Below are 26,548 nucleotides of genomic sequence, written 5' to 3' on the forward strand. Positions count from 1 at the left end.
CTCCCTTTTATTAGTTCCTCCTCTAAGAAACATATCACTTACACACACACACACACACACACACACACTCTGTCTCTTCATTGACCCCACTGGTCCCTTCAGCCATTTCCGCTTATACCTTGCCTTCACCTCCACAACCTCAGCTTCCTAAAAGTTTACCATACTTAGTCTTCACTTTCCACATACAGTCTCCATTTCTGCCCTCAACTCTCTCCCAAAGCTGTTCACAATAAAGTTTCCAGTGACCTGTGTGTCACTAAATCCCAGAGATACTCTTCAGACCCCAAGGCATTAATCTGTAATACTGAAAGATCCTTCCTTCCAGAAATCCTCTCTTCTCTTGATTTCCACTCTCCTGATTTTCCAAATCCTAGTAAAATAATACTCATCAGTTTCCTTTTCAAGTTTCTATTGTTCTACCAGTTTTCTAAATGCCACCATTCCTCAAGGCTCCATTCAGGTCCTCTTCTTACTCTGCCTAAGATCCCTGGCTGAGCTCTTCCACCCCACTGGTGTCGAGTGTAATTTAGTACTGCTTATGCTCTGAAATCTACATATTGCTGCTGCTGCTAAGTTGCGTCAGTCGTGTCCGACTCTGTGCGACCCCATAGACGGCAGCCCACCAGGCTCTGCCTTCCCTGGGATTCTCCAGGCAAGAACACTGGAGTGGGTTGCCATTTCCTTCTCCAATGCATGAAAGTGAAAAGTGAAAGTGAAGTCGCTCAGTCGTGTCCGACTCTTCGCAATCCCATGGACTGCAGCCTACCAGGCGCCTCCGTCCATGGGATTTTCCAGACAAGGGTACTGGAGTGGGTTGCCATTGCCTTCTCTGAATCTACATATTAAACCCCTATGTTTGGCTGGAGCTCCAGACTCACCTGTCCAACTGTATACCAGCTATTTTCATTTGATGGCCTAACAGATAAATCCACATGTGCACCCAGCATCTTCCAAACACAGTTTTGGTCTAGTTTTTTATACTATGAGTGTGGAAGTCATCTTTGCATCTCCCTTTTTTAAAAAAACCCTCCATCTAAACAAGAACTAATATCCTGCAGATTTTACTTCCTAAGTATTTCCTGAACACAACCACTTCTCTTCAACTCCATTGTTGGTACATTTGTCAAGGTAATCTTCCTCATTTGCCCAGGAGGTTGTAAAGTCCTCTAACCAGTCTCCCTATCTCCATTTTTCTCCTCTCTAACCCATCTTTCCAGTAGTCATGTACGGATGTGAGAGTTGGACCATAAAGAAGGCTGAGCACTGAAGAATTGATGCCTTTGAACTGTGGTGTTGGAGAAGACTCTTGAGAGTCCCTTGGACTGCAAGATCCAACCAGTCCATCCTAAAGGAGATCAGTCCTGAATATTCACTGAAAGGACTGATGTTGAAGCTGAAACTCCAACACTTTGGCCACCTGATGCGAAGAACTGACTCACTGGAAAAGACCCTGATACTGGGAAAGACTGAAGGCAGGAGGAGAAGGGGATGACAGAGGATGAGATGGTTGCATGGCATCACCAATGCAATGGACATGAGTTTGTGCTGCAGTCCATGGGGCTGCAAAGAGTCGGACACGACTGAACTTAACTGAACCCATCTTTCCTTACTGCTGACAGCATGATCTGAGAGAAAATCTGATCATCAAAAAATAACAACAAAAAAATGTCAGTGATCAATTGGTATTGCTCTAAATCTCAAAGATTCAATATTCAGCTGTGGAAACATGTTAATAACACTACTACATTAAAGTGAACTACAAAATTGGCAGTGCATTAGGAATTATTCTGTTCCTTCAGATACTGTCAAACATAGAAATAGTGTGGTCAAATGGGGAGAATTTGAGTTTTGGAGTCAGAAGATTATATTCCCATTCAGATCCATATTCCCATTAATAGCGGTATAACCCCTGGGGAAATTTCTGCACTTCTCTGAGTTTAAATTTCATACAAGTAAAATGAAAATAATATTACTTTTACTGAATAATTACATTAAGAATTAAAGTTAATGTATAAAAAGCCCAGCATATGATAGTTATGTCAGACGTTTGATCCAGGAATTTAACCTGACATCATGTCAAAAACATACTCATCTGAAACGTGGTGATGGCTTTTCAACAATTTTTCTTGCTTTTCCCTAACACCTACTAACATATTAGTCAATTATATTCCTTACTATCTTTACAAGTACTACTGTTGTATTATTCGATGGGGTGATGAGGAAGACAGGAGAAAGAAAAAGCAAGAAATAACACAAAAAGATAATAAATGCTTCAGCTGTTAAAAACACTGTCCTGGTTACAGAATGTCCTGTGGGTAAAAAAGTCCAAAACAATTTTGCACCTGAAATTGAGAGATTAGACTTAAAGGATGAGTAATTCTCTTGTACTGAAAGAAGAAATCTCTTACCTCCACGGCTTATACTCTTTCTCTCAGGATTTCAAGGGCATGATGTACTTTGTATTACACATCTCAAAGTTCCCATTAAAATTGTGGGGACCCAGCAAGACACAGTTATGTTGGTGCATGTTACCCCATGAATTCTGATCCTTCCAGTAAGTGCAGAACATAAGCAGAAAATGGGGAACTGCAAGAAAGGGGACGAGGGGAAAGGAAGGAAGGTGGTGGAAAATGATCTAAATGACACTAAGAGATTAGTGCCCAAAGATATGCAGGTCAGAAAAAATAACTAATATGCAAATAATTAGAAATTAACTTACAGTTATAAATACTGTTGCTACAAAATACTGGATATTAATTTCTTTTTAATTACTTAAACTTCCTTGAAAATTAGCTTACCAGAATCATAGCTTGGAGGCTTCATATCTCCCTGATTCAATTCTGTCCCATATTTCAACTTGTGGTATTTGGCTCTAACAAAGAAATAAGAAAATACAAACCATCTTAAAACACAGTTAAATGAACCTTAAGATATGTAATAGGAGTAGTTATCAGTATGCAGTAGTCCTGACTAACTTTTAACTGTTCAAAGCCTTCCACAGTATCAAAGTCTTAATGTAAAAGTGCTTCTCCCATTATCATTTTGCTGTTATACCATCAAGTTCTGTTACAACAAAAAAGTAATAACACTGAGAATGATAAATCTTGTTTCTATAATTATGAATGAACCCTGTAACATTTTACTTTCTGCAGTATTCAGATTTTCTTGAGGACTGCCAGAGTACAATTCTATCAAAAGCAATAGATAAGTTTGGATTGTGAAACAAACTTGAAAAAGACTAATCTTTCTCAAAATTGAGCTTTTTTACCTTTAAGAAAAAAAAGGTCACCCATAATACTCTGCATTGTCAGGCAATTATGCTTTGCCAAGTATGCATTAGAGTGAACAATCCAAAAGAGGGAGGAGGAATCAGCTTGAATTATCAGTGTTGAATCAGACATTCTCGAAGAAACAAACATATTTTTTAACAGTCAAGGTATCTTCTGCCTTTTTAAGATGAAGTCAGGAAGAACTGTGAACAGGAATATTTTCTCTTAAAAGTTAACTAGATGTTATCATCTCTGATTCATGTGATTTAACCATCTCAGATTAAACCATCTAAGATGAGAAAAATAATCCAAATAAGGTACAAAAGTAAAAGGTAAGCTAAAAATGAACCATACTTAAGGTTGTATATTTTTACTTGCTTGCTTCCCCCAAATATTGAGGCTATTATAATATTCAATATAATAAGACTGGGATAAAAGCAACAACAATAATAATTTGAAAAACCAAATAATAAAGAAGGAACAAGGGCTTCCCATGTGTTGCTATTAGTAAAGAACATGCCTGCCAATGCAGGAGACATAACAGACGTGGGTTTGATCCCTGGGTCAAGAAGATCCCCTGAAGGAGGGCATGACAACCCATTTCTAGTATCCTTGCCTGGAGAATCCTATGGACAGAGGAGACTGGTAGGCTACAGTCCATAAGGTTGCAGAGAGTTGGAAGAGACTTAGCACGCACAATGGAACAGAGTTAGCATGCACTCATGCACGTAAGGGCAACCAAAGAGCTGAATTTGTAAGTTATTTTTTTCTTTATAAAAGACTAACTGAGCAGTTACTTTAAAATTTTTATATTTCAAGAAAAGGATAAATAAAATGAAAATCATTTGCTCAAATGTGTAAAATATTGGAATTCTTCATCCTATTTTGAATTAATTATTTTTCAGTCATAGCAGGAAAAAAATGAAAATTTTATACAGAGGGGAATGTTAAGAAAATCTCTGAAAATTACAGATAACTGATGTTCTATTTCTTAAGGTAGGTGGTGGGTAATTAGTATTTTTTATATTAATCTTTATATGTTTTGTATATGAAAAGTTTTGTGATAATATATACCCACTAAAAAGAAAAAAGAACATCTTTGTGTGCAAATATGGGATTGAGCTTTAGACTTAAGTAAAAAAAAAAAAAAAATAAGGCACAAAATACTGTATGTGTGTATGTGTGTGCGTACATTTCTGTGTGTTTTATATGTGTGTGTTATGGTTTTTAAATGTAATGGTCAATCTTCAGATTTTTCAGACATGTACTTCATCTACCATAAGATGAAGTAACAATACCTCCTATAAGTCAAAATAGCAATTAAAAGTAATTGGCCTGAAGACAGAATAAAAGCAGTAATGAAGTTTTATGGAGTTAACTTACATATTTTTGTTTTATATATATATATTTATATGCACACAGATACATATATAAACACATATGAAAAAAAATTTCAAACCCAAAATGCTGCACTATAGTGCATCCTAGTGGTCTTGGGAAAAACTACAGCAGAGTTTACAGAAAAGGGAATAGAAAATATTCTATACAATGTATATAACAAAACACTATGAATAACATTTCATAAAAAATTAGATAAAGACAAAATAAAGAACTGCTGTGTTTGCTACAAGCCGTGTTCCCATAAATCAGGGTCTCCTTACTGAATTGTTCAATTCACTGAAAAACAATTTACTCACAGAACTCAACTTAGTAACATTTCTTTTGAAGTCAATATGCTAAAATACCTTTCCACTTATATTATTTCCCATTGTTTTAACCCTTCATCTTACTGTCAACAATTTTCTTGTTCCCTAATCTTTTTCTATCTATATCTGACTCCACGTTAAACAGTAAATCTCATGCCTAAGAACTCTACATTTGATACATAGCTACGCCTCCCAACTGCCCTTTACTGGATAAAACTGCATGAAAATCATATAATTACAATATATTAAAGATATTAATGACATCCCATTACGGTTTTGTTTCAAAGTCAATTATTACATATGATATGCTTGGAATATAACACAGCATTCCAACCACACTTTAAATGTTGACAAAAATAATTTGATTAAATCCAACAAACTATTAAATTATTATGACAAATACTGCACTTACTGGCTGCTGGGAATAATATGCAGCTTATAGTTGCTTAAGGGTAGAGGTAAGGAGATAAAGAAGAGACAGAAACGTAAATAAATAACACTGTGGATAAGAACTATGAGTTATACCAAATGTTACACAAATTCAGATAAGGGATTATCTAATTCTGTCAAAGGTCCTGACAGTAGTCAAGGACAGCTATCAAAAAGAAAGCTCAAAACCTGCAATCAGTTTTACAATCAGACAAATGGATTGCTGAATAAGGTATTTTGGTCAGAAGGGACATCTTAAGAGTGGGGGAGGGGTGTGGAAAAGCACAGTGTGTGTGTGTGTTTGTGTGTATATGTACAGGACTAGAAAGAGGCCTGGATGTAAACGGCTTTACTAAGAACTCTGAAATTAGCTAGACATTTTTATGCAAGGTATAACATTTGTGATTTAGAAAATGAATCCTGTGGATGTGGAAAATAAAGATTAGAATGAGAAAATGTATTAGAGGCAAGGATGATAGCTGGGTTTTTACATTGGAGCAGACACAAGAGATGCGGAGCAAATGGAAGAAATGTTTCAGAATTATATTTTATATAGTGCTTGAGATTCTTCAGTATAGAACTTCCTGAAAAAACCTGAGGTTATACCCCGTGTGTTCTTGGAAAATTATATGTAATTTTTTCATTTTGTAAATTTTATCACCCTTTCAGGAATGCTCTGTTAAACCCATACTAGGTGAGTAATCTTTCTGTAATGTTAAAGATTCAGTTTTACTTAACTGTGGACCTTTTTAAGTGGGACTAGTTAGAAAATCTATAACCAGCAACTCAAAACCATGATCCTTACTTGGGTTTTTACAGGTTAAATGACAAGATGCCTAGAATTTGCTCTAAAATAGATTTGAGATTAGGCAAGACCGACAAAAATGTTAACTGTTGAGGCTTGGAGGTGTATATAAAAGATATTAGTCTCTGTATAGCTGTGTTTCAAATTTTCCGCAGTTAAAAAAAAAAACAAAAACTGGCTTAAGGCATTAGAAAAAATAATTTTAAAATGAAAAGAACTGAAATGCTTTATGGCTCTAATTTTTTTAAAAAATTACTAGGCATTATAAAAATAATTTCACAGTGAAGAGAACTTAAATGTTTATAAGAGCTCTAATTCACAAAGCATTTTTTTAATTACTTAATTTATTACACACTTCAGTGGTGCCATACATTAGATTATTCCCAATGTAATGGCACGAAGTTCCATGAACTTCAAAAGATATGAAATCAGGGATACTTTTCCAGGAGAATCCCTTTAAATTAAAAAACAAAGAACAATCTTCCCTAGACTCAGCCACTAGCTGTTTATCTTTTATGTTCTCCAAAGTCAAACTACTTGAAAGAATAAACAACTCTATCTGTCTCCACTCTATCCATCCTTCTCACCTCTCAATCCCCTGTGATCTGGTTTATGTTCCTGCTACCTCACTAAAGCTGTTCTGGCAAGGATACCAACAAGCACCTAATTGGCAAGTCCAGAACTATTTTCAGTATACAACTTGTGATTTGTTTGGCATCTGCAACTGTCAAACTCCCACCTTCTCTAGCTTGCTTCCCAGTCACGGCTTTCTCCTTCCTTCCCCACTACTCTTTGGTTAGTGCTTCTTTCTCTGTCTTTTCCTCAAACCACTCCTGCAACTGGCTCCTGCCTCTTCTTGTTCCACGCTAGTTCTGTTCGTTTCAAAGTTCTTATAATTTTACCCACAGTATTGATGATTCCCAAGTACACATCTCTATTCATGAATCCTCTTCTATATCTGCTTTACTACCCTTTTTATTTCTAACTCACTTTATAATTTTCAAACTTCTCTCTCAAGCCAGAAACCTGGAAATCATTCTTGAATTATCTTTCTTCGTCATCCCCAATACCAAGTCACCTCCAAATTTTATGGAGTCTAGTTAGAATGTTTCATAGGGAATTCCTTGGTGATTAGTGGTTAGGATTGGGCTTTTACTGCCAGGGGCCCAGGTTCGACCCCTGATCAGGGAACTAAGATTCTGCAAACCACATACTGAAGCCAAAAAATATAATATTAAAAGTAAAAAATAAAATGTTTCATAGTTGATGACTCCTCTATTCCAGCAGTTAATATATCATTTCTCATCCTAAACTATTACAATTTTCCAGCCTGTATTAACAGATCTTTTCAGTTCATCCCCCAAACTAAGGTCAGAGTGATTTTCTAAAATCTTTTTAACACTATTCTATGCTTAAACCTTTCAACAGTACAACAAATAAATGCAATATATATTCCTAGACTAGACCTTGGACCAGGAAAAAAAAAAATACTACAAAGATTATTACTGGCACATTTGGTAGGAAAAAAATGCTATAAAGATCATCACTGGATTGCTTCTGGGCCTCTAAGATCAAGTAAGGTCATCACTGAAATATATGAATATGGGCTATATTACATAACAGAACTATGTTAACATTAAATTTCCTTAATAATGAACTATATTTATTTAAGGGAAAGTCCTTGTTCTTAGAAGATACTCTCTTAAGTATTTAGGGGCAAAGGGGCATAAGTCTGCAAACAAGTAGCAAAAGACTCTGGGGGAGGGGCGGGGGAGGGGGAAGACCATGAGTATACAGAGAGAACATGATCCAAGTAAATACAGCAAAATGTTCTCAACTGGTGAAATCTGGGTACAGTATACAGTTTGTTCAACTTCAATTAGTTTGAGATTATTTTAGAATAAAATGTTTTTTAAAAACTTCCAATGTAAGACAGGAGTTTGAACTCCTTAGTTAGGCTCTTCATGATCGGGCTTTTGTCCACCTCTACCATTACAGCTTATAAATTACAACTGACACCCCTACCTTCCACACACAGTAATCGCAAATTTCTAAACATACCATACTGCTTTGTCTCATGTCAAACATACCATCTCCACGTCCTGAACCTTGGCAAACAGCTTATTTTTTATGATGGTGTTCATGTTTCACCTCCTCTAATTACACCCTCCTTTCTACTTCCACAGACTGCAGATCCAAATAACCACTCCCTTCTTTGTACCCTGGGTACCACTGTACCCTGTGCTGACTTCTCCCATAGCATCTCACTTACTGCACTGCACTTTTGTGATTTATGACTCTGCTTCCTGCTACTCTTAGCTGTGAAGGACAAGAACTGTGACTTGCTTGTTCCCAATTCCAGCACAGTACTTAAATCGGATGGATAGATTAATGAATATGTTATTAAGAAGGGAAACACATACACATGCACACACATACATACCATATCCGTGTCCTTGGTTAGTTTAGTATTTGTATATTTCAACTTTTCTGACTTATAAGATAGTATAATGTACTGGTAGAGTACAAGCTTCAGAAGCAGACAAACCAGAGGGATCTGAATCATAGCTCTACTGTAACTCTGTAACTCTAAGTTATTTAGTTTTTAAGCCTCAAGGTCTAATACATAGTAGTTAATAAGTAGTTATTATTAATGTTATTATGCTCTCTGATTATGCCTATCATTTAGATTGCTTAAAATCTCAGATATTCCCAAATTACACACTTTTAAAAGTGTTCTCCCCCCACCTCCCCAAAACAGCTTTCAATCAACCTCTCAAGGAATGAAAAGAACCACCAATTTTTCACTAAGAGGTCAATCTGTTTTCAGTCTCTTGTGCCATTTAAAATCCCACATGAAGGTAAACACAACTAATAAAGCTTTATATCTCTTAATATTCATAAATATCATCTGCTAAATGTTATTTTATGGTAGTTTTTCAAACAAGCCATTCATCAATTTCAAAAAAAAATGAAAAGGCCATGTGATCAAAAACAAAGCAAAATACAGAATTTCAATATCACCTTTCAAGTACTCAGTAATCTAAAACAAAGAACTGTCTCATGCTGCTGACAAAAATTCTAAAGACCATCTGCTAAAGCAAATACTTAATTCATATGAAAACTTCCAAAATTCGCATCCATGACCTATTGTCCTTTACTTGCAAGCCAAGATTAATTCTTGAGTATTTTAGACACTTAGCAGAACAGAAAGGTAAGATTCACTTCTGGAGAGATATGAATAGGTGATAGCAAAGGCTAAAAATATCAAAAAGAAAGATTCTCAACACAGTCTGCCAGAGCAGGTTTTTTCCATGGAAAATACATCAAACTGAACAATACCAGATGATAGGAAAAGGGAGTAAGTATTATAGAAACTTCCTTTACAATTCAAAAACTACTTTAATTCTATAAAGAAATGGATATTGACAGTTCAGGAAGTATACATATTTCTTCAGAAAGGACAGAGTAGGGAAAAAAGTTGTTAAAATTTTTAAAACCATATACATCAGTTTTTGGTCATATTATTACTAAACATTCATCACCAAATTAACATATAGCAACCATTTCTAAATGTTTATTACAAATACTAGTTCCTGAATTCAAACAGAACACATTAAAATTTGAACCTGTTTTAGGAGTAACAGAAAAATTATTCCAGTAAGAGAATACTACCTTCCATTTTACTGAATTACCTTTCCTGTTTAAGAGCATATTCCAGCATTTTGATTCTTCTCACAAGATCCTTCTTCAAGTTTTCTTGACCTTTCCTTTCCCCCTGAAGAAAGGCAATCTGAGCCTGAGTAAGGAAAAGAAAGACAAAATGCAGTTTAGATGAAATAAACTTTTAAAAACTTAGCTGAAGAATCTTTGGAAGATAAAACAATTAAATATAAAAACATTTCTTTTTACATATCTGTCACAAAGTAAACAGAAAGGCTCTGATTGCAAGGGGTGGAATGCTTAACTTTTTTTTTTTAAAGGACATCTATATGCATTTTACTTTAGACTACAGATGTTAAGACAACCAACATAAGTGCTGCTGCTGCTAAGTCGCTTCAGTCGTGTCCGACTCTGTGCAACCCCATAGACGGCAGCCCACCAGGCTCCTCCATCCCTGGGATTCTCCAGGCAAGAACACTGGAGTGGGTTGCCATTTCCCTCTCCAATGCACGAGAGTGAAAAGTGAAAGTGAAGTCGCTCAGTCACGTCCAACCCTCAGCAACCCCATGGACTGCAGCCTACCAGACTCCTCCATCCATGGGATTTTCCAGGCAAGAGTACTGGAGTGGGGTGCCACTGCCTTCTCCGAACATAAGTGCAGACATATGCAAAATACAGTACAGTTTGCTCAAGAGTTTGTCTTTTAAGGCACTGAGGGGTGTTCTCCTTTATAAAAAACGAAGACGGAGAACTACCACAAGTCATACTATTCCACTTTTAGGTATCTATCTGAAGAAAATAAAAACACTAATTCAAAACACTAATAAGCATCCCCATGTTCACTGCAGCATTATTTATAATAAATAGCCAAGATATGGAAACTAAGTGTCCACTGACAGATGGCTACTGAAGATATGCATACGTATGTATATATATGCATGTGTATGTATAACACACACAACTGAATATTCAGTTCAGTTCAGTTGCTCAGTCGTGTCCGACTCTTTGTGACCCCATGAATCGCAGCCGCCAGGCCTCCCTGTCCATCACCAACTCCCGGAGTTCACTCAGACTCAAGTCCATCGAGTTGGTGATGCCATCCAGCCATCTCATCCTCTGTCATCCCCTTCTCCTCCTGCCCCAATCCCTCCCAGCATCAGAGTCTTTTCCAATGAGTCAACTCTTCGCATGAGGTGGCCAAAGTACTGGAGTTTCAGCTTTAGCATCACTCCTTCCAAAGAAATCCCAGGGCTGATCTCCAACTGAATATTACTCAGCCATAAAAAATAAAATCCTGTCATTTGCAATAATATAGATGAACCGCAAGGATATTATGCTAAGCAAAGTAAGTCAGGTAGAGAAAGACAGAAACTGTGTAATTTCACTCATATGTGGAATCTTACAAAAAATAAAGATGAACAAACAAAACAAGAACAAATACATAAATACAAAGAAGAGATCTGTGGTTACAAGAGGCAAAAAGGGTTGGGGGACAGGCAACATGAGTATAACGGATGAACTGTACGGTGGTAATTGATGGTAATTGGACTTGTGGCAGTGATCATTTTGCAGCATTTACAAATATTGAACTACAATGCTGTACACTTGAAACTTACACAATTTATTTTCAGAGTGAAGATGAGGAAAGTGGGTAAAGCAAAATCATGAGTTCTTATAATAAGCCTTGTAAAGTAAGAGTTCTCAGAGCTTCACCATCTACTTAAATTTTATGATGGATTCCTTGTCTCCAGAGACTATCCTGGACATCTACAAATAAGGAATAACTGCCTTTTCTCAATCCCCACCTTTAACCCCACCCCCATTTAGATTCGATATGCAGGGGTAAAGAAAGTGAAAGGTGGGAAAAGGAAAATCAGAGCCAGTGGCCCTCCATAATTTCCTGGCCCCACCCAAGTATTACTAAAGAAAGAAAGAAAAAAAAAAAACCCTACATTTTAACATGAATAAATTGTAATACTCTCATCTTCAGTCAGACAAAAGGGGATAGGAAAGAACAGTCGTTCAGAATAACTAAAAAATACATTTAGAACTGAAATAATACCTTCTACTTAAGGAATTAAAAACTATCTTGCAAGTACTAATCTGTTAAGGTAACTCATAACACCACTAGGAGAGTGGCAGGAGATCTATCTACTTAAAGGCCCTCAAAGACAGCTATCAGGTTCACTATTCTCACATTCTTTCCCCTCTCATTTCTATTATATTAACTCAGATAATGTTATTTATATATCCACAGTGCTTTCCATTTAAGTAAGCAAGAAATTACATTTAATGATGGACCTTACAATATCCCTAAGAAATTGTGGATGATCCAACTAAAGGTTTAGTGAATGAACATCAAACTTCTTAGTTTAAACGACACCCATTTCTCTCTTTACAGTACCATAATAAACATAAAATCCAACTCACTGAGCTTCTTATAACTTTGAGAATGTAGGTTCTGTCATGTTTTTGTTGTCATTTCAACAAACTCTTAAAATTTATATTGCAGTTACTAGAAGGATTATTTTTATCTTATTGAAATACGTAAAAATAGGCTAAAGATGATTCAATTGTACACAAAGAGGAAAATGTATCAAATATCTGTAATATCTACACTAAACAATTATAAAACTTTTTGAAATTATTTGTTCTACAATGAGATTATTTTATATAAGCAGAGTAATAATACATGCATTAAAGAGTGACAAAAATGAATGTCCTTCAAAAGGATATGACAGTCCAACTTATTTGGTCAAACAGTGCTTTGGCCTAGAAGACAGTCTTCAAAGTGGCTTTAATAAAAATTTAACCAGTATAATCAAATAATCAAAATAATTTTTAAAAATTACCAATTTCTTCCTTTCTATCCCATTTGACTAGTTCTGCATTTCTGCCACCATTCTGTATTTCTGTCCTGGGTGATTCTGACACTGCAGCCTCTAATGCTCAAAAATCTTTACTGTGACTCATTCCCCAACCCACCAACTACTTCTTATATTTCCAGGACACTTGTTTCCCCATCCTCCTATCAATTCACATACTGGACTACTTAAATATTTAATACTAAAAGACCCAGAATTGTTGAAAAGAAAGATTACAAAGAAGATGGAGGTGCCTGGAAAAGGCAAAACAAACAAGAATAATAGGAATATTTGTGATAGTTCCTAGTGATCAAAGAATATCTCTGTGATATTTCTGCCACAGATGCAAAACCTGAAATCAATCATACGGAAACATCAAGCAAACTGAAGTTGAGGGGCATTTTATGTTAACATTCTTATAATCTTCAAAAGCGTCAGGTCATAAAAGTCAAAGAAAAACTGTTTCAGATTGAAGGAGATTAAAAAGACCTGAAAACCAAATGTAATCCATGATTCTGTTCTAGATTTGGCTATAAAAGTACATTATTGGGAAAACTGGCAAAATATGAATGGGATAATCAAACGGTAGTAATACATCAGTGTTAATTTCTACATCTTGATGGCTATGTGTGGTTACACAGCATAGTACTTGTCTACAGAAAACAAACACTGAAGTATTTGGTGGATGGCAATAGGTCATCAGGTTGCCTGGCACCTTGCCCTCAAATGGTTCAGAAAAAAAACTTATTTGTACTGCCCTTCCAACTTTTCTGTCAACAGGAGATTTCTGTTTTTGAAACAAACACTATGCCAACTTCCTTAATATGATAAGACACAAACAATTAAATTCAAAAGCCAGTACCATGTGTAATAGAGAAACCTAAGAAGTAACGACCATCAGGAACAAAACAAGGATGTCCATTTCTTACCACAAATATTTAACACTGCTCTGGTGGTGGCCACTGTCATTAGTCCAGAAAGAAGTAAGTTTGGAAAAAATGAAAATTAATTTAAAAAGATGCATGCAACCCAATGTTCATAACAACACTGCTCACAACAGTCAAGACATGGAAAGAACTCAGTGCCCATCAACAAATAAATGGATAAAGAAGATGTGGTATATATATACATATATCTATAGACAGAGCACTATTCCCTATATATACGTATGATACACTGGAATACTACCTTGCCATAAGAATGACATTCTGCCATTTGCAGTAATAGAGATGAACCTGGAAAATATTATGCTTAGGAAACTAAGTCAGAGAACCACAAGTACTGTATGGTATCACTTGTATGTGAAATTTAAAAAATAGTACAAATGAATGAATATGCAAAACAGAAACAGACTCACAGATATAGAAAACAAACTTGTGGTTACCAAAGGGGGGAGAGAGGTAAGTGGGGAGGGACAAATCAGGAGAATGGGATTAACAGAGATAAACAAGACTATATTGTATAGTACAGGAATTACAGTCATTATCTTGTAATAACATCAATGGAGAAAAATCTATAAAATACTGAACCACTATGTTTTGCATCTAAAAAAATATAATACTGTAAATCAACTATACTTCAATTAATAAAAAATAAGTTTATAAATTAAAAAAGGAAATAAAATCATATTATTTGCAAATGATTTGACTGGATACCTGGAAAATCCAAGAAAAAAATAGACTATAAACTATTATAAAAATATGGGAATTTCAGTAACTACATATAAAAATAATAAATTGAAACCCAAGGGCTTCTATAAAAACAACCAGTTAGATGATATAATGAATGAAAACAATTCCATTTATAATAACAAAGTAATAAGATTAGAATAAACCTTACAAGAAGAAAATAAGAGGTATACAAAGATTACTTTAAATGCTACTGAAGAGCATAAAAAATGACGTGAACAAATGAGAAGCAAAATCATGTTCTTAAACAAGAAGAACAATTTTATTTTTCCCTAAATTAATTTTATTAATTTTAAATTTATTTAAATTTAAATTTATTAATTTTATTAATTTTATTTTTCCCTAAATTAATCTTATAAAATTATGCAAGCCCAATTAAAATACAAATACAATGTTTTTAAAAACATCACACATGATGAGCTTAAAGTACACATGGAAAAATAAAGCAAGAATAAAAAAAATTCCAAAGCTCTGAAATATTTTAAAACATATCATCATTTACAGTCACTTAAAAAGTGGTAATGATGCACAAAAAGACACATGTATGGTACAGACAATCCAAAAACAAACCCAAATACATACAGGAATTTAGTATAAATTAAAGGTGACACTGTACATCATTAGGGAAAATGTAAATTATTCAATAAATGTTGATGGTAGCCATCTGGAAATTATTTCTCATATCAAAACAAATTGCCAAAAGGATCAAAAACTTAAAGGAACCCAAAAGTATTAAAAGAAAAGGTAGAGATTGTTTTATTCTAATAATCTCATGGAATGTCTTTTTGAAAATAAGACAAAACCCAAAGTCATAAGAAACTAATAAATTTCACCTCAAAAACAAAATTTATATATGGTAATTTAAAAGTTGCTGAAAAACTATAACAAATAAGACCATTTCTTTTTGACAAAATGTCAAAACAAAATCAGAGAAGTAGTAATGCCACCAATCACAAGAGTGTGTTTTTCTTTATATATAAAGAGCACCTACAAATTAATAAGAAAAGGATCAAGAACTCAACAGGAAAAAACACAAAGAACATGTTGATAGAAAGGAAATACAAAAGCTCAAACATATTAAAAAGATGTTCACTCTCACAAGAGAAATGCCAATTAAAATTATAATCATATTTCTCCTTTTCATCAGCTTAATAAAGTTCAATAATTAGATAATATGTTGGGAAAAATGCAACTGTATGTTGACTGTGATAGTGTTAAATCAGGTTCACCACTACTGTGGACAATCTGAACTAGTAGATAAGGTATGAATATAGCTTTTAAGTGTTACAAATAAAATATTTGTAGTACAAGTAAAATTAATAGTAATGGCACTATTTTCAAGAGAAAATTTTGGAATTATCTTCAAGGACAATAAATATTTAAAAATTCCATAAGTTTTTTATACTGTATACCTAAAAAGAGGCCTCTAATTTCCTAACCGTTAGAAACAAAAAAAAACAAACAGTAGATATTTTACAACTTAAGTCTATATGATAAACAGGAAACTTGTTATTATTTTCAATTCTAATTTGTCAAAAGGATACATATAAGGAATATAAATCTGCTATATCTAAGTAGGTTTACCTGCACACATGGGAGTATCTAATAACTAAATTATTTTAAATAGTTTTTGAGACCATTTAAACTATCTTGTACTCTAAAATGCTACAGGGTTAAAATTTAAAACTGAAATCAATGAAAAGTATATTCAAAAAGAAATGTACACAAAATATTAGTTTGGGTTGGCTATTTTTCAATTGTTTTTCTGTCATATGCTATGGGAAAGAAAGAACATTCACTTTTACAAAAACCTAAAATAAAGTGCCAAAAGACAACTAATATAAGTTTCTGTCAACAGAGCACAAACTCACAAATAACAAGAGAAATACATGAAAAGTAAAAGTCAATAAAATAGTTTACTTAAGCTAAAGAAGAGCACACAGTGAAGTTTCAACAATCTGCTCTATACTGACATCTTAATGTCTTCTATAAATTATACCTATTTCCTCTGAGACGCTTTGGACTACATTATTCTCGTGCATCTAGGCTGCTAGTTGTTTTTCTCTAGGCATACGATCGTCATCTCTAGCTGGCCCTCTCTCCTAAAGACAGTGCCGTCACTTGGCAGCATCTAACTTTAGCCTCAGAATCACCTAGAGGACGTGTTGAAACACACATTGCTTGGGCTGGCCCCTTCCTCATTTCTGATTCAACAGGTCTGGAGTGGGGCCTAGAACATGCATTGTTATTAAGTATCACACATTACCAGGTGATGCTGATGCTGCTATTCTGGGACAATACTTGGAGAACCACTGACCTACACCATCTGTGACATAGTTAGAAAGCCAAAAATAAAGCAAATAGGCTGCTAAAGAGCAAATAACTGAGCTGTCCCAGAACCCCAGCTCTTTACAGAGAATGATGAAGTCTTATAAACGTCCTCAAGCTGACAAACAGGTACACACTAGCTTTTTGATTCTCTTCCAAGTTCCTTGTGTATGACTGTATTTCTAGCAGTCTCCTTATCAGAAAATAAAATCAACCATTTTAATTCAGTTTAATAACAGTTTTGGGGAATACCTACTACCTATCACAGTTCAAATTGTCATAAAGGAGAATATAGTAAAGACAAATAAACCAAGTTGCTACTCATAGTGCACTTTCAATTCAGTTTGGGTACAATACCAGTATACACATATATAAACAAACAAATATATATATAATATACACACACATATATCCATATATATTCTTCAGATGAAACATTGGAGGCTACTAACAATTGGGGATTTGACTCAAATATTCACATTTATTCATTTGACAATATTAACTGAGCATTTACTTTATTGTTGTTGTTGTTGACTCTTTGTGACCCCATAAACTTCAGCACACCAGGCTTCCCTGTCCCTCACCATCTCCCGGAGTTCGCTCAAACTAATGTTCGTTGAGTCAGTGATGCTATCTAACCATTTTTATTTGTACCAGGACAGTTACTGGCACTAGAGCTACGGTAGTGACAAAACAAGTAAAACAGAGCTCACAGTTCAGTGGCTGAAACATGTATGCTGAATAGCATGTGCTGTCTGCAACTAGAATCAGAAACTCTTACAAGTAAAAGCAGTAAATATAAAAAATAAACACAAATAAAATACAGTGAGATGCCTATTAATTCTGGAGTTAAGTACAAAACTGATATATAACTCAAAAACTGTATTTTAATCTGGTATTAACTCTACAGCTAGCTTTATCTTTTAACAAACTGTGAGTTCCTTGAAATTTTCCTCATAAACAAAGTTTCTGTGCCATTATTTTTATTTACCTAACATTTCAAGAAAAATGGGGTGGATTTTTTGTTTTTCACCACTCTGCTAAACACAGTATGTAGCTAATCTCATTTAACCGGGACTATCACACAATTAAAATATTTTCTTTTATCATTAAATTTTTTAAGTGTTTATGATTTATCTCATTTCCAACCAGAGATAATAATCCCCTTGAAGACAGAAGCCTCATTCATGCATTCAACAATTATTCACTTAATGCCTTCTATGTATGTGCCTCCCACTTGACTTGTATTAGGATATAAAGGCAGAATTCCTGCATTCTACTAAATTATAACTCTACTGAATACAGTACCTACTAAACAAATAGAAAAAAACTGTTCTGTCCCAAAGGACCTTAGTTATTCAATGTTATTTGATTAAAAAGATAAAATTTTAGTCATAGTAAATGACAAAGATAATAATAAACTAGAAGTATAAAAAATTAGTATAAGCCACAAATTTGTTTTCCACATAGCTTTGAAAAATTTTTCAATTTTTAGTTCTTTCATCTACCACACCGTCACTATGAAATGTGAACTGCAACTTCTATCATTAAAACAAAAGGTTTTGATATTAATATATGAAAATTATAAATATTTAATATTCAGGCAAAAGCAAAATGACCAAGGCAGACAGAAAATATAATAGAATCAATTTCTTAAAAAAACTTAGGATGCCTAATCCCTTGATTGAATGTGTTTAAGCCTTTCTCTTATGTTTCACATGTAGGCAAAATCTTCCTGTTTACTTACATTACTATTTTACCTCTGAAAAGAATATAAGCAACCAGTTGTCCAAGACAATTTTTTATCTTTTGCTGTCTTCTGATAGTAAAAATATGTTATTGTTCTAGTAATAATAGAACCCAAGTTTATGGATTGGATTGTTTTTCCCCCCACCACAACAATGAATTATATATAATTTTTTTTATAATGACAAATAGCACATAATTTCAAGAAAATTATGTGAGAATAAAGAAGAAATTCACGATCATGAAACACATATTTGGTGAAACATTAATAGTCACTAAGTGATTGAACTAGCAATTTGGCCTAACTATTAATAGAACCATCCTATAAATAATTAATATTACACACACAGATAAAATGCTTATACATATTGAATGCTGCTGCTACTGCTAAGTCGCTTCAGTCGTGTCCGACTCTGTGTGACCCCATAGACAGCAGCCCACCAGGCTCCTCTGTCCATGGGATTCTCCAGGCAAGAACACTGGAGTGGGTTGCCATTTCCTGCTCCAATGCATGAAAGTGAAAAGTCAAAGTAAAGTCGCTCAGTCATGTCTGACTCCTAGCGACCCCATGGACTGCAGCCCACCAGGCTCCTCTGTCCATGGGATTTTCCAGGCAAGAGTACTGGAGTGGGGTGCCATTGCCTTCTCCAATACATATTGAATAGGACTTAGAAAACTATGCATTTGTGAGTGATTAATAAGCAATTTTCCAATATGCTGATGAAACCAGTAAAAAACAGATAACTATAAAAATATATTTGAGAAAGTTTGGTGTCCTCTATTACCAGTTTTTATGGACTCATTGCTACCTTAACTCTTTTTCATATAATCTTCCTTTATCTATTGCTTATCAAGTTTATTAACCTCCATGTCTGCTGATTCAAATTTAATTCCAGAAGATAATGCTGAATATCTATTAAATTTAATCTATTTTGTTCTTGCAAGAAAATTTAAACTAAAAAAATACTTCATTTTTCTAAAATAAAAAGAAAACAGCAAAATTTTTTATTTTCTAAGTATACCAGAGCTGTTGCTGTCTTTTTTTAAATAATATAAGTATCACACAGGAACACATTCCTTTTCTGTAGCCACTTAGGGACCTCCTGGTGCTTTTGTAGATCAAATACATAACACATGACACCCCATACCTTATCCCTGATAAGCTAAGGAGAGGCAATGATAATATTCAGCTTTTCCACTATGGCTTACAAAGCACTTTCACATACCTATCTTACTATTATGTATCTTATTATAGTTCTTCACAGGTTTAATATGATCCAGGAATCAAAGATTCCAAAAAAAGCATTCAGTATCTAGTGTTTCTAAAGTTCATTTGTCACTTAATAATGGCAAATCGTTTGACCTAAGTTTTCATTTCCTCATTAGTAAAAATGCTGATAATATCCTCAAACTCAGAATGTTACTGTAAAGTTTAAACTATGTAATGTTTACGAAAGGGTCTAGCACACTTGGGTACCTTTCAAAGGGCCTATTTATTTCCTACCAAAAACCAAGTCAAAAAATAGAGAACTACCCGTAAAAAAGAAGCAAAGCTGATTCAAAATGGCCCCACCACCAATGCCATTAATATAGTAATAAAAAAAAAATTGCTTGGACAAATGTGTATTTGAACTATTCAAGAAGAAAAAAAGAAATAATTAAAGGAAAGGAAAAAGTACTGTTTTTTTTCCCAAAGGGAATGATCTGTACCTAGAACACCCAAGGAAACTAAAAATTAAAAGATTACAGATGAATTTAGCTAAGTGGCAGTATATAAAATAAATCCATAAAACCAGCAGCACTCCATTATTTCCTTTTACAAATAAAGGGCAACAAATAGTTACCCTCCAAAAGTAACTAAAATCGAAAGATAGTTCACCAGGCTTTTCCATATGAAGTTTTCTAGATGGCCTCAAGCCTTTGCTTCCTTTGCTCCAATTCAAGCTCACCAGAAACAATTTTTTGAATACTAATTTGATTCCCCAGGTTCTCTACAGCAGTGCCTGGATAGAGGTTATAAGTCTTCTGGTCACCAGAAGGGCAATAACCACTGAAATTTAAAATAGAATTTCATCTCTTGTGTACTTAGTTACTAGGTCTCAATTTCCCAAGAATCGGAAGTACTTACGATGCAATAATAAAGGGTTTGAACCTTATAGAGCAGAAGACTAAACGTTAAGATAACGGCTGCCCTTCTCCCATGCGCACCCTGTCCATGCTGCTCTAGGGCATCTCTCTTTCATGTTAACACTATGTATTAACAGTACACACTGAAAAGACAGTAACAGTAACAATAACAAATGAATAATAATGCAACGTATTCATTTAAAGGATAAATATATAAAGAAAAAAATAAATACAGAAAACTGTAAAGCACTCAAGAACAGAGCTGCCCACCTGAACTTTCTGAAGAGATGGACATTTCTCTCTCTGTGATACAATGAGGTTCCAGAAAGATTAATAAATAAAAGCACTACTCATGTTCCTGACTAGAAAAATAATTTAACTAAGATAGCACTAATATCTAAGTAAATGTATAGATTCAAAAACAAAGTATTAAAAACCCCCTTGGGATAATTCACAGAACTTGATAGACATATGGCAAAATTCTCAGGAATGTGAAAATAGGAATAATAAAGGAAATTAGAAGGAAAAAACCTCCATATATTTCAGCATAGTCATGAGGCAAACACACACTAAATTTTAAAACATAAGACAGAAAGAATAGCTCCTTTCCAAGGAGAATTAAATAATTGTTTAAAGATATAAACCCACAAGATCAAAGAGAATATAGAGAGGCCACAGGCATCAAGGGGTGAGAGAAAACAGATGAAGAAAGTGTACTTACTTAGCAGCTCAGAAACCTAAGTACCTACAGAGGGAATTCAATGAGAAGCTGGTCGATTTCCCCCAAAATACCTTCAACAGTTCAGAAATTAAGAGGTATGAGATACACAGATGAACAGGTGTATTACAGGCTTAAAAAAGGTGGAAGTTAAAACTATATGAAATGCAGTCAAACCTAATGGAGTCCATCCCTACTCCATGCAAGAAAGCAACTATTTCTAGCCCACCACCCCAAGATACTAGACATTTAGTCTCTGAAGAAATGGAAACACAGAGGTCCTGACTCAGAACACCAGGTACAGGAGAGGGCAAGAAAGGGGCAGTGACCGAAAAAAAAACAACCACCAAGATGACTAAGTGAAAGCTTTAAAGGTAAAACCTGTAATCTACTTCCTATCCAGGTTCCATCTATCTCTGCAGTAAGGCTCTCTATCCAAGGCAGGTGATAAGACTACCATTTGCTAAAAAACAGAATACAACTCAGAAGACAAAAAGAATTATTGTCATTTAAGTATGGCATTCAGGGGTCTTTCAACAACAAAAAAGCCATTTCACCTGAATCAGATTATCCTTCAGTGAAGGCCTGATCATACTGTACTGAAGGCTCCATGTTAGACACCTTGTCTAGAAACAGAGGACTTCCCAGCAGTTTATGAGGGCTACATTCTTAAAAATGGTCCATCCTGACATTTGAGAAAAGTCTCTATCCAATAAAATATAGACAAAAACATAAGGATTAAAAGGAACACAAAGGAAACAAGACAATATAGACACAAAACAAGTTTTCAAAAGATCTCCAATGGTCTCAGGGAAATAACAGCTAACACTGACTGGGTACTTCAGATTATAGGTAATTATTGCACTTAATTTTCATAGACTCCCATGAAGTGTTATTATCATCCCTGTTTAACTGATAGAGAACAATATGACACATAGAGATTCGTTTGTCCAGGGTTAATTAGCATGAACAGGATTCAGACCTAGTTCCAGAGCTAAACTTCTTAACAAATAAACAATGCTTTGCTGAAACAAGAGATGATATTGCCTCCACAAAATAACAGGATGCTATCAAAATGTTTAGAGATCAGAACTTTTTTTTTTTTTTTGCAATTAAGACTATTTTACTTTATTTGTGTAGTAAATTATATTAGATTTTTTGATAAATATTTTGGGGTTAGATGGACTAAAATTAGTAATCTTCAGTAATGCTGTCTCATCATATGGGCCCCAATCTTATCTAATAGATTACTTGAACAGTTTGGTTTTTTTCTTCTTCCAGTTTTATTCAGATAAAATTGACATTGAGCACTGTATAAGTTTAAGGTATGTGGCATAATGATTTGACTTATATACATCACAAAATGATTTCACAATAAGTCTAGTGAATATCTATCATCTCATATAGATATAAAATTAAAGAAGGAAATATTTTCCTTATAATGAGAACTCTTAAGATTTGCTCTCTTTTATGTAACATATAGCCATGTAAATTATATTTAACCTGTTGTACACTGCATCCCTAGTGCTCATTTATCTTATGACTGGAAGTACCTTTTGGAAAACAAAACTCTTTGAAATGGAAAAGATGAAAGTCAAAATAGGAAAATAAAATATCAAGAGATACAGTGAAGGATTCTCTCACAAAACAAAAAAGGCAAAGAAATGGAAAACAGACAAAGATAAGAAAGTAAAAAGATCAATCAAAAGGCCTAACACTCTAATAAATAGTTCCTATAAGAGAGACTGGACACGACTGAGCGACTGATCTGATCTGATCTGATAAGAGAGACTAGAGAAAATTCAGAAAAGGATATCAAGCAAATCATTCAAAAAAAATTTTTTTTCTAGAACTGAAGGACAGAAACAAACCTACCACCAACACAATGAATGCAAATTCACCGCTTACACCAAAACCTATCATAAAACTTAAGACAACCAGGGATAATCTTCCAAGACAAAAAAATAGGACAAATACAAACAGACGAGAATCAGAATAATATTGAGGCTACAATGAAATGAAACAATATATTCACATTCTTTTCAACCATCAGTCAGTCAATCATTTTCAGACATATAAATTTTCTAAACAGTTCTTTCCATACATCCTTCCTCAAGAGACTAATGATACCATTAAAATGAAAGGATAAACTAAAAAGAAGACAAAGACTTCAGAAAACAGAGGAGTTCTAACAATGGAGGGAAGCAATGAGTTCCAGGATAAAAGTTGATTCGCAGGCCTAAAGAGCAAGTAGCCCACATTAGAGCAAGACAGGAAACTCCAGGAATAAGGTCAAGAGTTTTTTTAAAAAAAAAGGGGGACAGGAGGCTCCCCTGGTGGCTCAATGATAAAGAATCCAACTGTCAATGCAGAAGACCAGGTTCGATCCTTGGTCTGGGAAAATCCCACATGCTGCAGGACAACTAAGCCCGTGTGCACAACACAACTACTGAGCCTGTGCTCTAGAGCCTGAGAGCCACAACTACTGAGCCCGCAAATGGCATCTACTGAAGCCTGAACACTAGAGCCTGCGCTCTGCAACAAGAGAAGGTGTGACAATGAGAAGCCTGCGCACCGCAACTAGAGAGTAGCTCCTGCTCCCCGTAACTCGAGAAAAGCCTGTGCAGCAACGAAGACTCAGCACAACCACATAAAAAAATATTACAAATGGGGGAAGTGGGCCAGAGAAATTATCTGGTAAGTGTGATCACACGTAAATTTGTATCTAAAAGCTACTGAGTTTGTGAATAGAGCAACACTCAAAAAAATTAAACCATGGGGGAAAACGAGTTAATCATTAACTCCAAGAAAGCCAAAAACCTTCATAGGAAAAGAAAAAAATCACAGTACACAATCTGGCTGGTTCAGAAGTGGATATTATGTGTACATTCACATAATAATAAAAACATTAACTATAAATACTGAGACATACTGAAGAAAGTAGAGTGAAAGTAGAGTGGATAAGTGAAAGGGGATGATACAGCTAAGTTTTAATTTACCATACATGAAGTCTATAGATATTATTTAAAACAGATAAAGAGGGAGTAGTTTAAGAATGTTGTTTTAAAACAGGAATAAATAACAAAAAGGAAAGTTAAAGAGTTTTTTAAAATGGTTGATTCTGCAGAGTTATATTTGGAGGGAGAGAATGCCTTATCAGGGAAACTAGTTTTCCCATTAGTACTACAGACAGTCCCTGACTTATGAGGGTTCAGCATTACAATAGTGGGAAAGCAATATGTATTTAATAGAAACCGTACTTCACATTTTGAATTCTGATCTTTCCCCAGGCTAGCAATACTCTCATGATACTGGACAGCAACAGCAGTCAAAGCTCTCAGTAAGTCATGCGATCACAAGGAGAAACAACGAATACACTTACAACCATTCGAAACTCAAGACAACCACTGTTTTTTCCTTTCAGTGCTCAATAAATTACATGAAGTAGTCAACGCTTTATGATAAAATAGGCTTTGTATTGGATGATTCTGCCCAACTTGCAGGTAATATAAGTGTTCTGAACACATTTAAGGTAGGCCAGGCTAAAGGTATCACGTTCAGTAGGTTAGATGTATTAAATGTATTTTCAACATGGTACTTTCTTTTTTATTTAATTGGAGGATAATTACTTTACAATATTGTGATGGTTTTTGCCATACATCAACATGAACCAGTCACAGGTATACATGTGTGCCCCCTCATCCTGAAACCCCCCCCCCCAACTCCCTCCCTCTGCGTTATCCCAGAGCACTGGCTTTGGGTGCCCTCCTTCATGCATCGAAATTGCACTAGTCTCTATTTACAAATGGTACATTCCCAACCCGCTTTTACCAACCCTGAAACTTCCCACTATAGAATCTGGAAAGCCAAATGCTTTCCTGGTTAGATTCTCTTACAGTTACACGTAACCAAGTAACCAATGAGACGTGTGCTGAAGATGGAGAGAAGATAATTCTGGAGAAAGTTTATCACTCATTGGTAAAGGAGATTCACTTCAAAACAAACAGAAAACCTCAAACAAACTTTTCGTTGCTTTTTAGTGTGGTCCTGATGTCTCTAACCATAGTAATCTTGGAATCATAAGGTAACAAGAAGAAAGAAAATACGCCAGCACACTGGGGGTGAAAGATGCTAGAGGAGAATAGAAAGTTTCTTTATGTCCTCACTGAGCAACTATACCAGCTATGTGAGATAAAAAGACTACCCACCACCAGACTTAAGAGAAATATGAACTTTATATGTTATGTCTCTGTTAATAGAGTTTACCTGCAGCCAAAAGCATTCCTAAATGACACTAGTTTCACTATAGTTTAACATTTATACTGTAATTTTTCACTAGTACAAAATAAACTGCCAATGATGATCTTCATGCATATACATTTTTAGCAATTTTGTCTATTTCTCTGGGATAGACTATGACAAGTAGAATTACTAGGTCAAAGTATAACAGTTTCCTCATAGGTACTGACCAATTGACAATACAAACAGCAATGTATGAGAGTAATGTTTAATCATCTTCCCTAGCATTAAGTGTTCTCATTGATTTAAAAAATTCATAGACAGAAAAGGACACCTCATTGTGTTAATGTGCATTTCTTTGATGATAATTACTAATATGAACTATTTTGCCATATGTTGACCATTGTCTTATAACAAAGCCATCCAAATGCTCATAAAGAGATCAGTTCAATAAGCTACATCTTGGCTGCTTTTTAAAAATATTCTTCTTCCTCACTAGAAATGCTGAAAAATGGGAAAAAATCCAAACTTTATATAAAGATGTAAAGGAAGAACCAACAGATCCACTCCTTTACCCACATTCCATTACTGAGAGGTTATCAATGTGAACAATTTGCAGAAGTCCCTTCTGAACTTTCCTATATGCAGAAACAGACAGGAAAAAAAGCAAAACTAACATCTGCTTTGGTTACATAATTACTAAAAATAAGTACAAGGACTTATATGTATAAGTCCTGGCTTTCCAGGTGGCACAGTGGTAAAGAATCTGCCTGCCAATGCCAGAGACATATAAAATGCAAGTTTGATCCCTGGGTCTGGAAGATCCCCCGGAGTAGGAAATGGCAACAGTATTCTTGCCTGGAAAATTACATGGACAGAGGAGCCTGGCGGGCTGCAGTCCATGGGGCCACAAAGAGTCAGACATGACTGAGCACACATGCACAACGAAAATATACAAAATTAATA

The 26,548-nt window shown here is 34.8% G+C and overlaps 1 protein-coding gene across 4 annotated transcripts in view; it reads right to left on the reverse strand.

Moving 5' to 3' along the window:
- The window catches only part of STRN (striatin), a 110,443-nt gene that overhangs the window by 60,148 nt on the left and 23,747 nt on the right, over positions 1–26,548 (reverse strand). For all 4 annotated transcript variants that reach the window (XM_025260869.3, XM_006056846.4, XM_006056845.4 and 1 more), the window contains exons 2-3: positions 9,905–10,008; positions 2,799–2,872 (exon numbers count right to left, since the gene is read on the reverse strand). In XM_025260869.3, coding sequence (XP_025116654.1) covers positions 2,799–2,872; positions 9,905–10,008 — 178 coding nt within the window. The remainder of the gene's footprint in view (positions 1–2,798; positions 2,873–9,904; positions 10,009–26,548) is intronic.

The sequence above is a fragment of the Bubalus bubalis genome, chromosome 12, assembly GCF_019923935.1.
Source record: "Bubalus bubalis isolate 160015118507 breed Murrah chromosome 12, NDDB_SH_1, whole genome shotgun sequence".
NCBI classification, from domain to species: domain Eukaryota; kingdom Metazoa; phylum Chordata; class Mammalia; order Artiodactyla; family Bovidae; genus Bubalus; species Bubalus bubalis.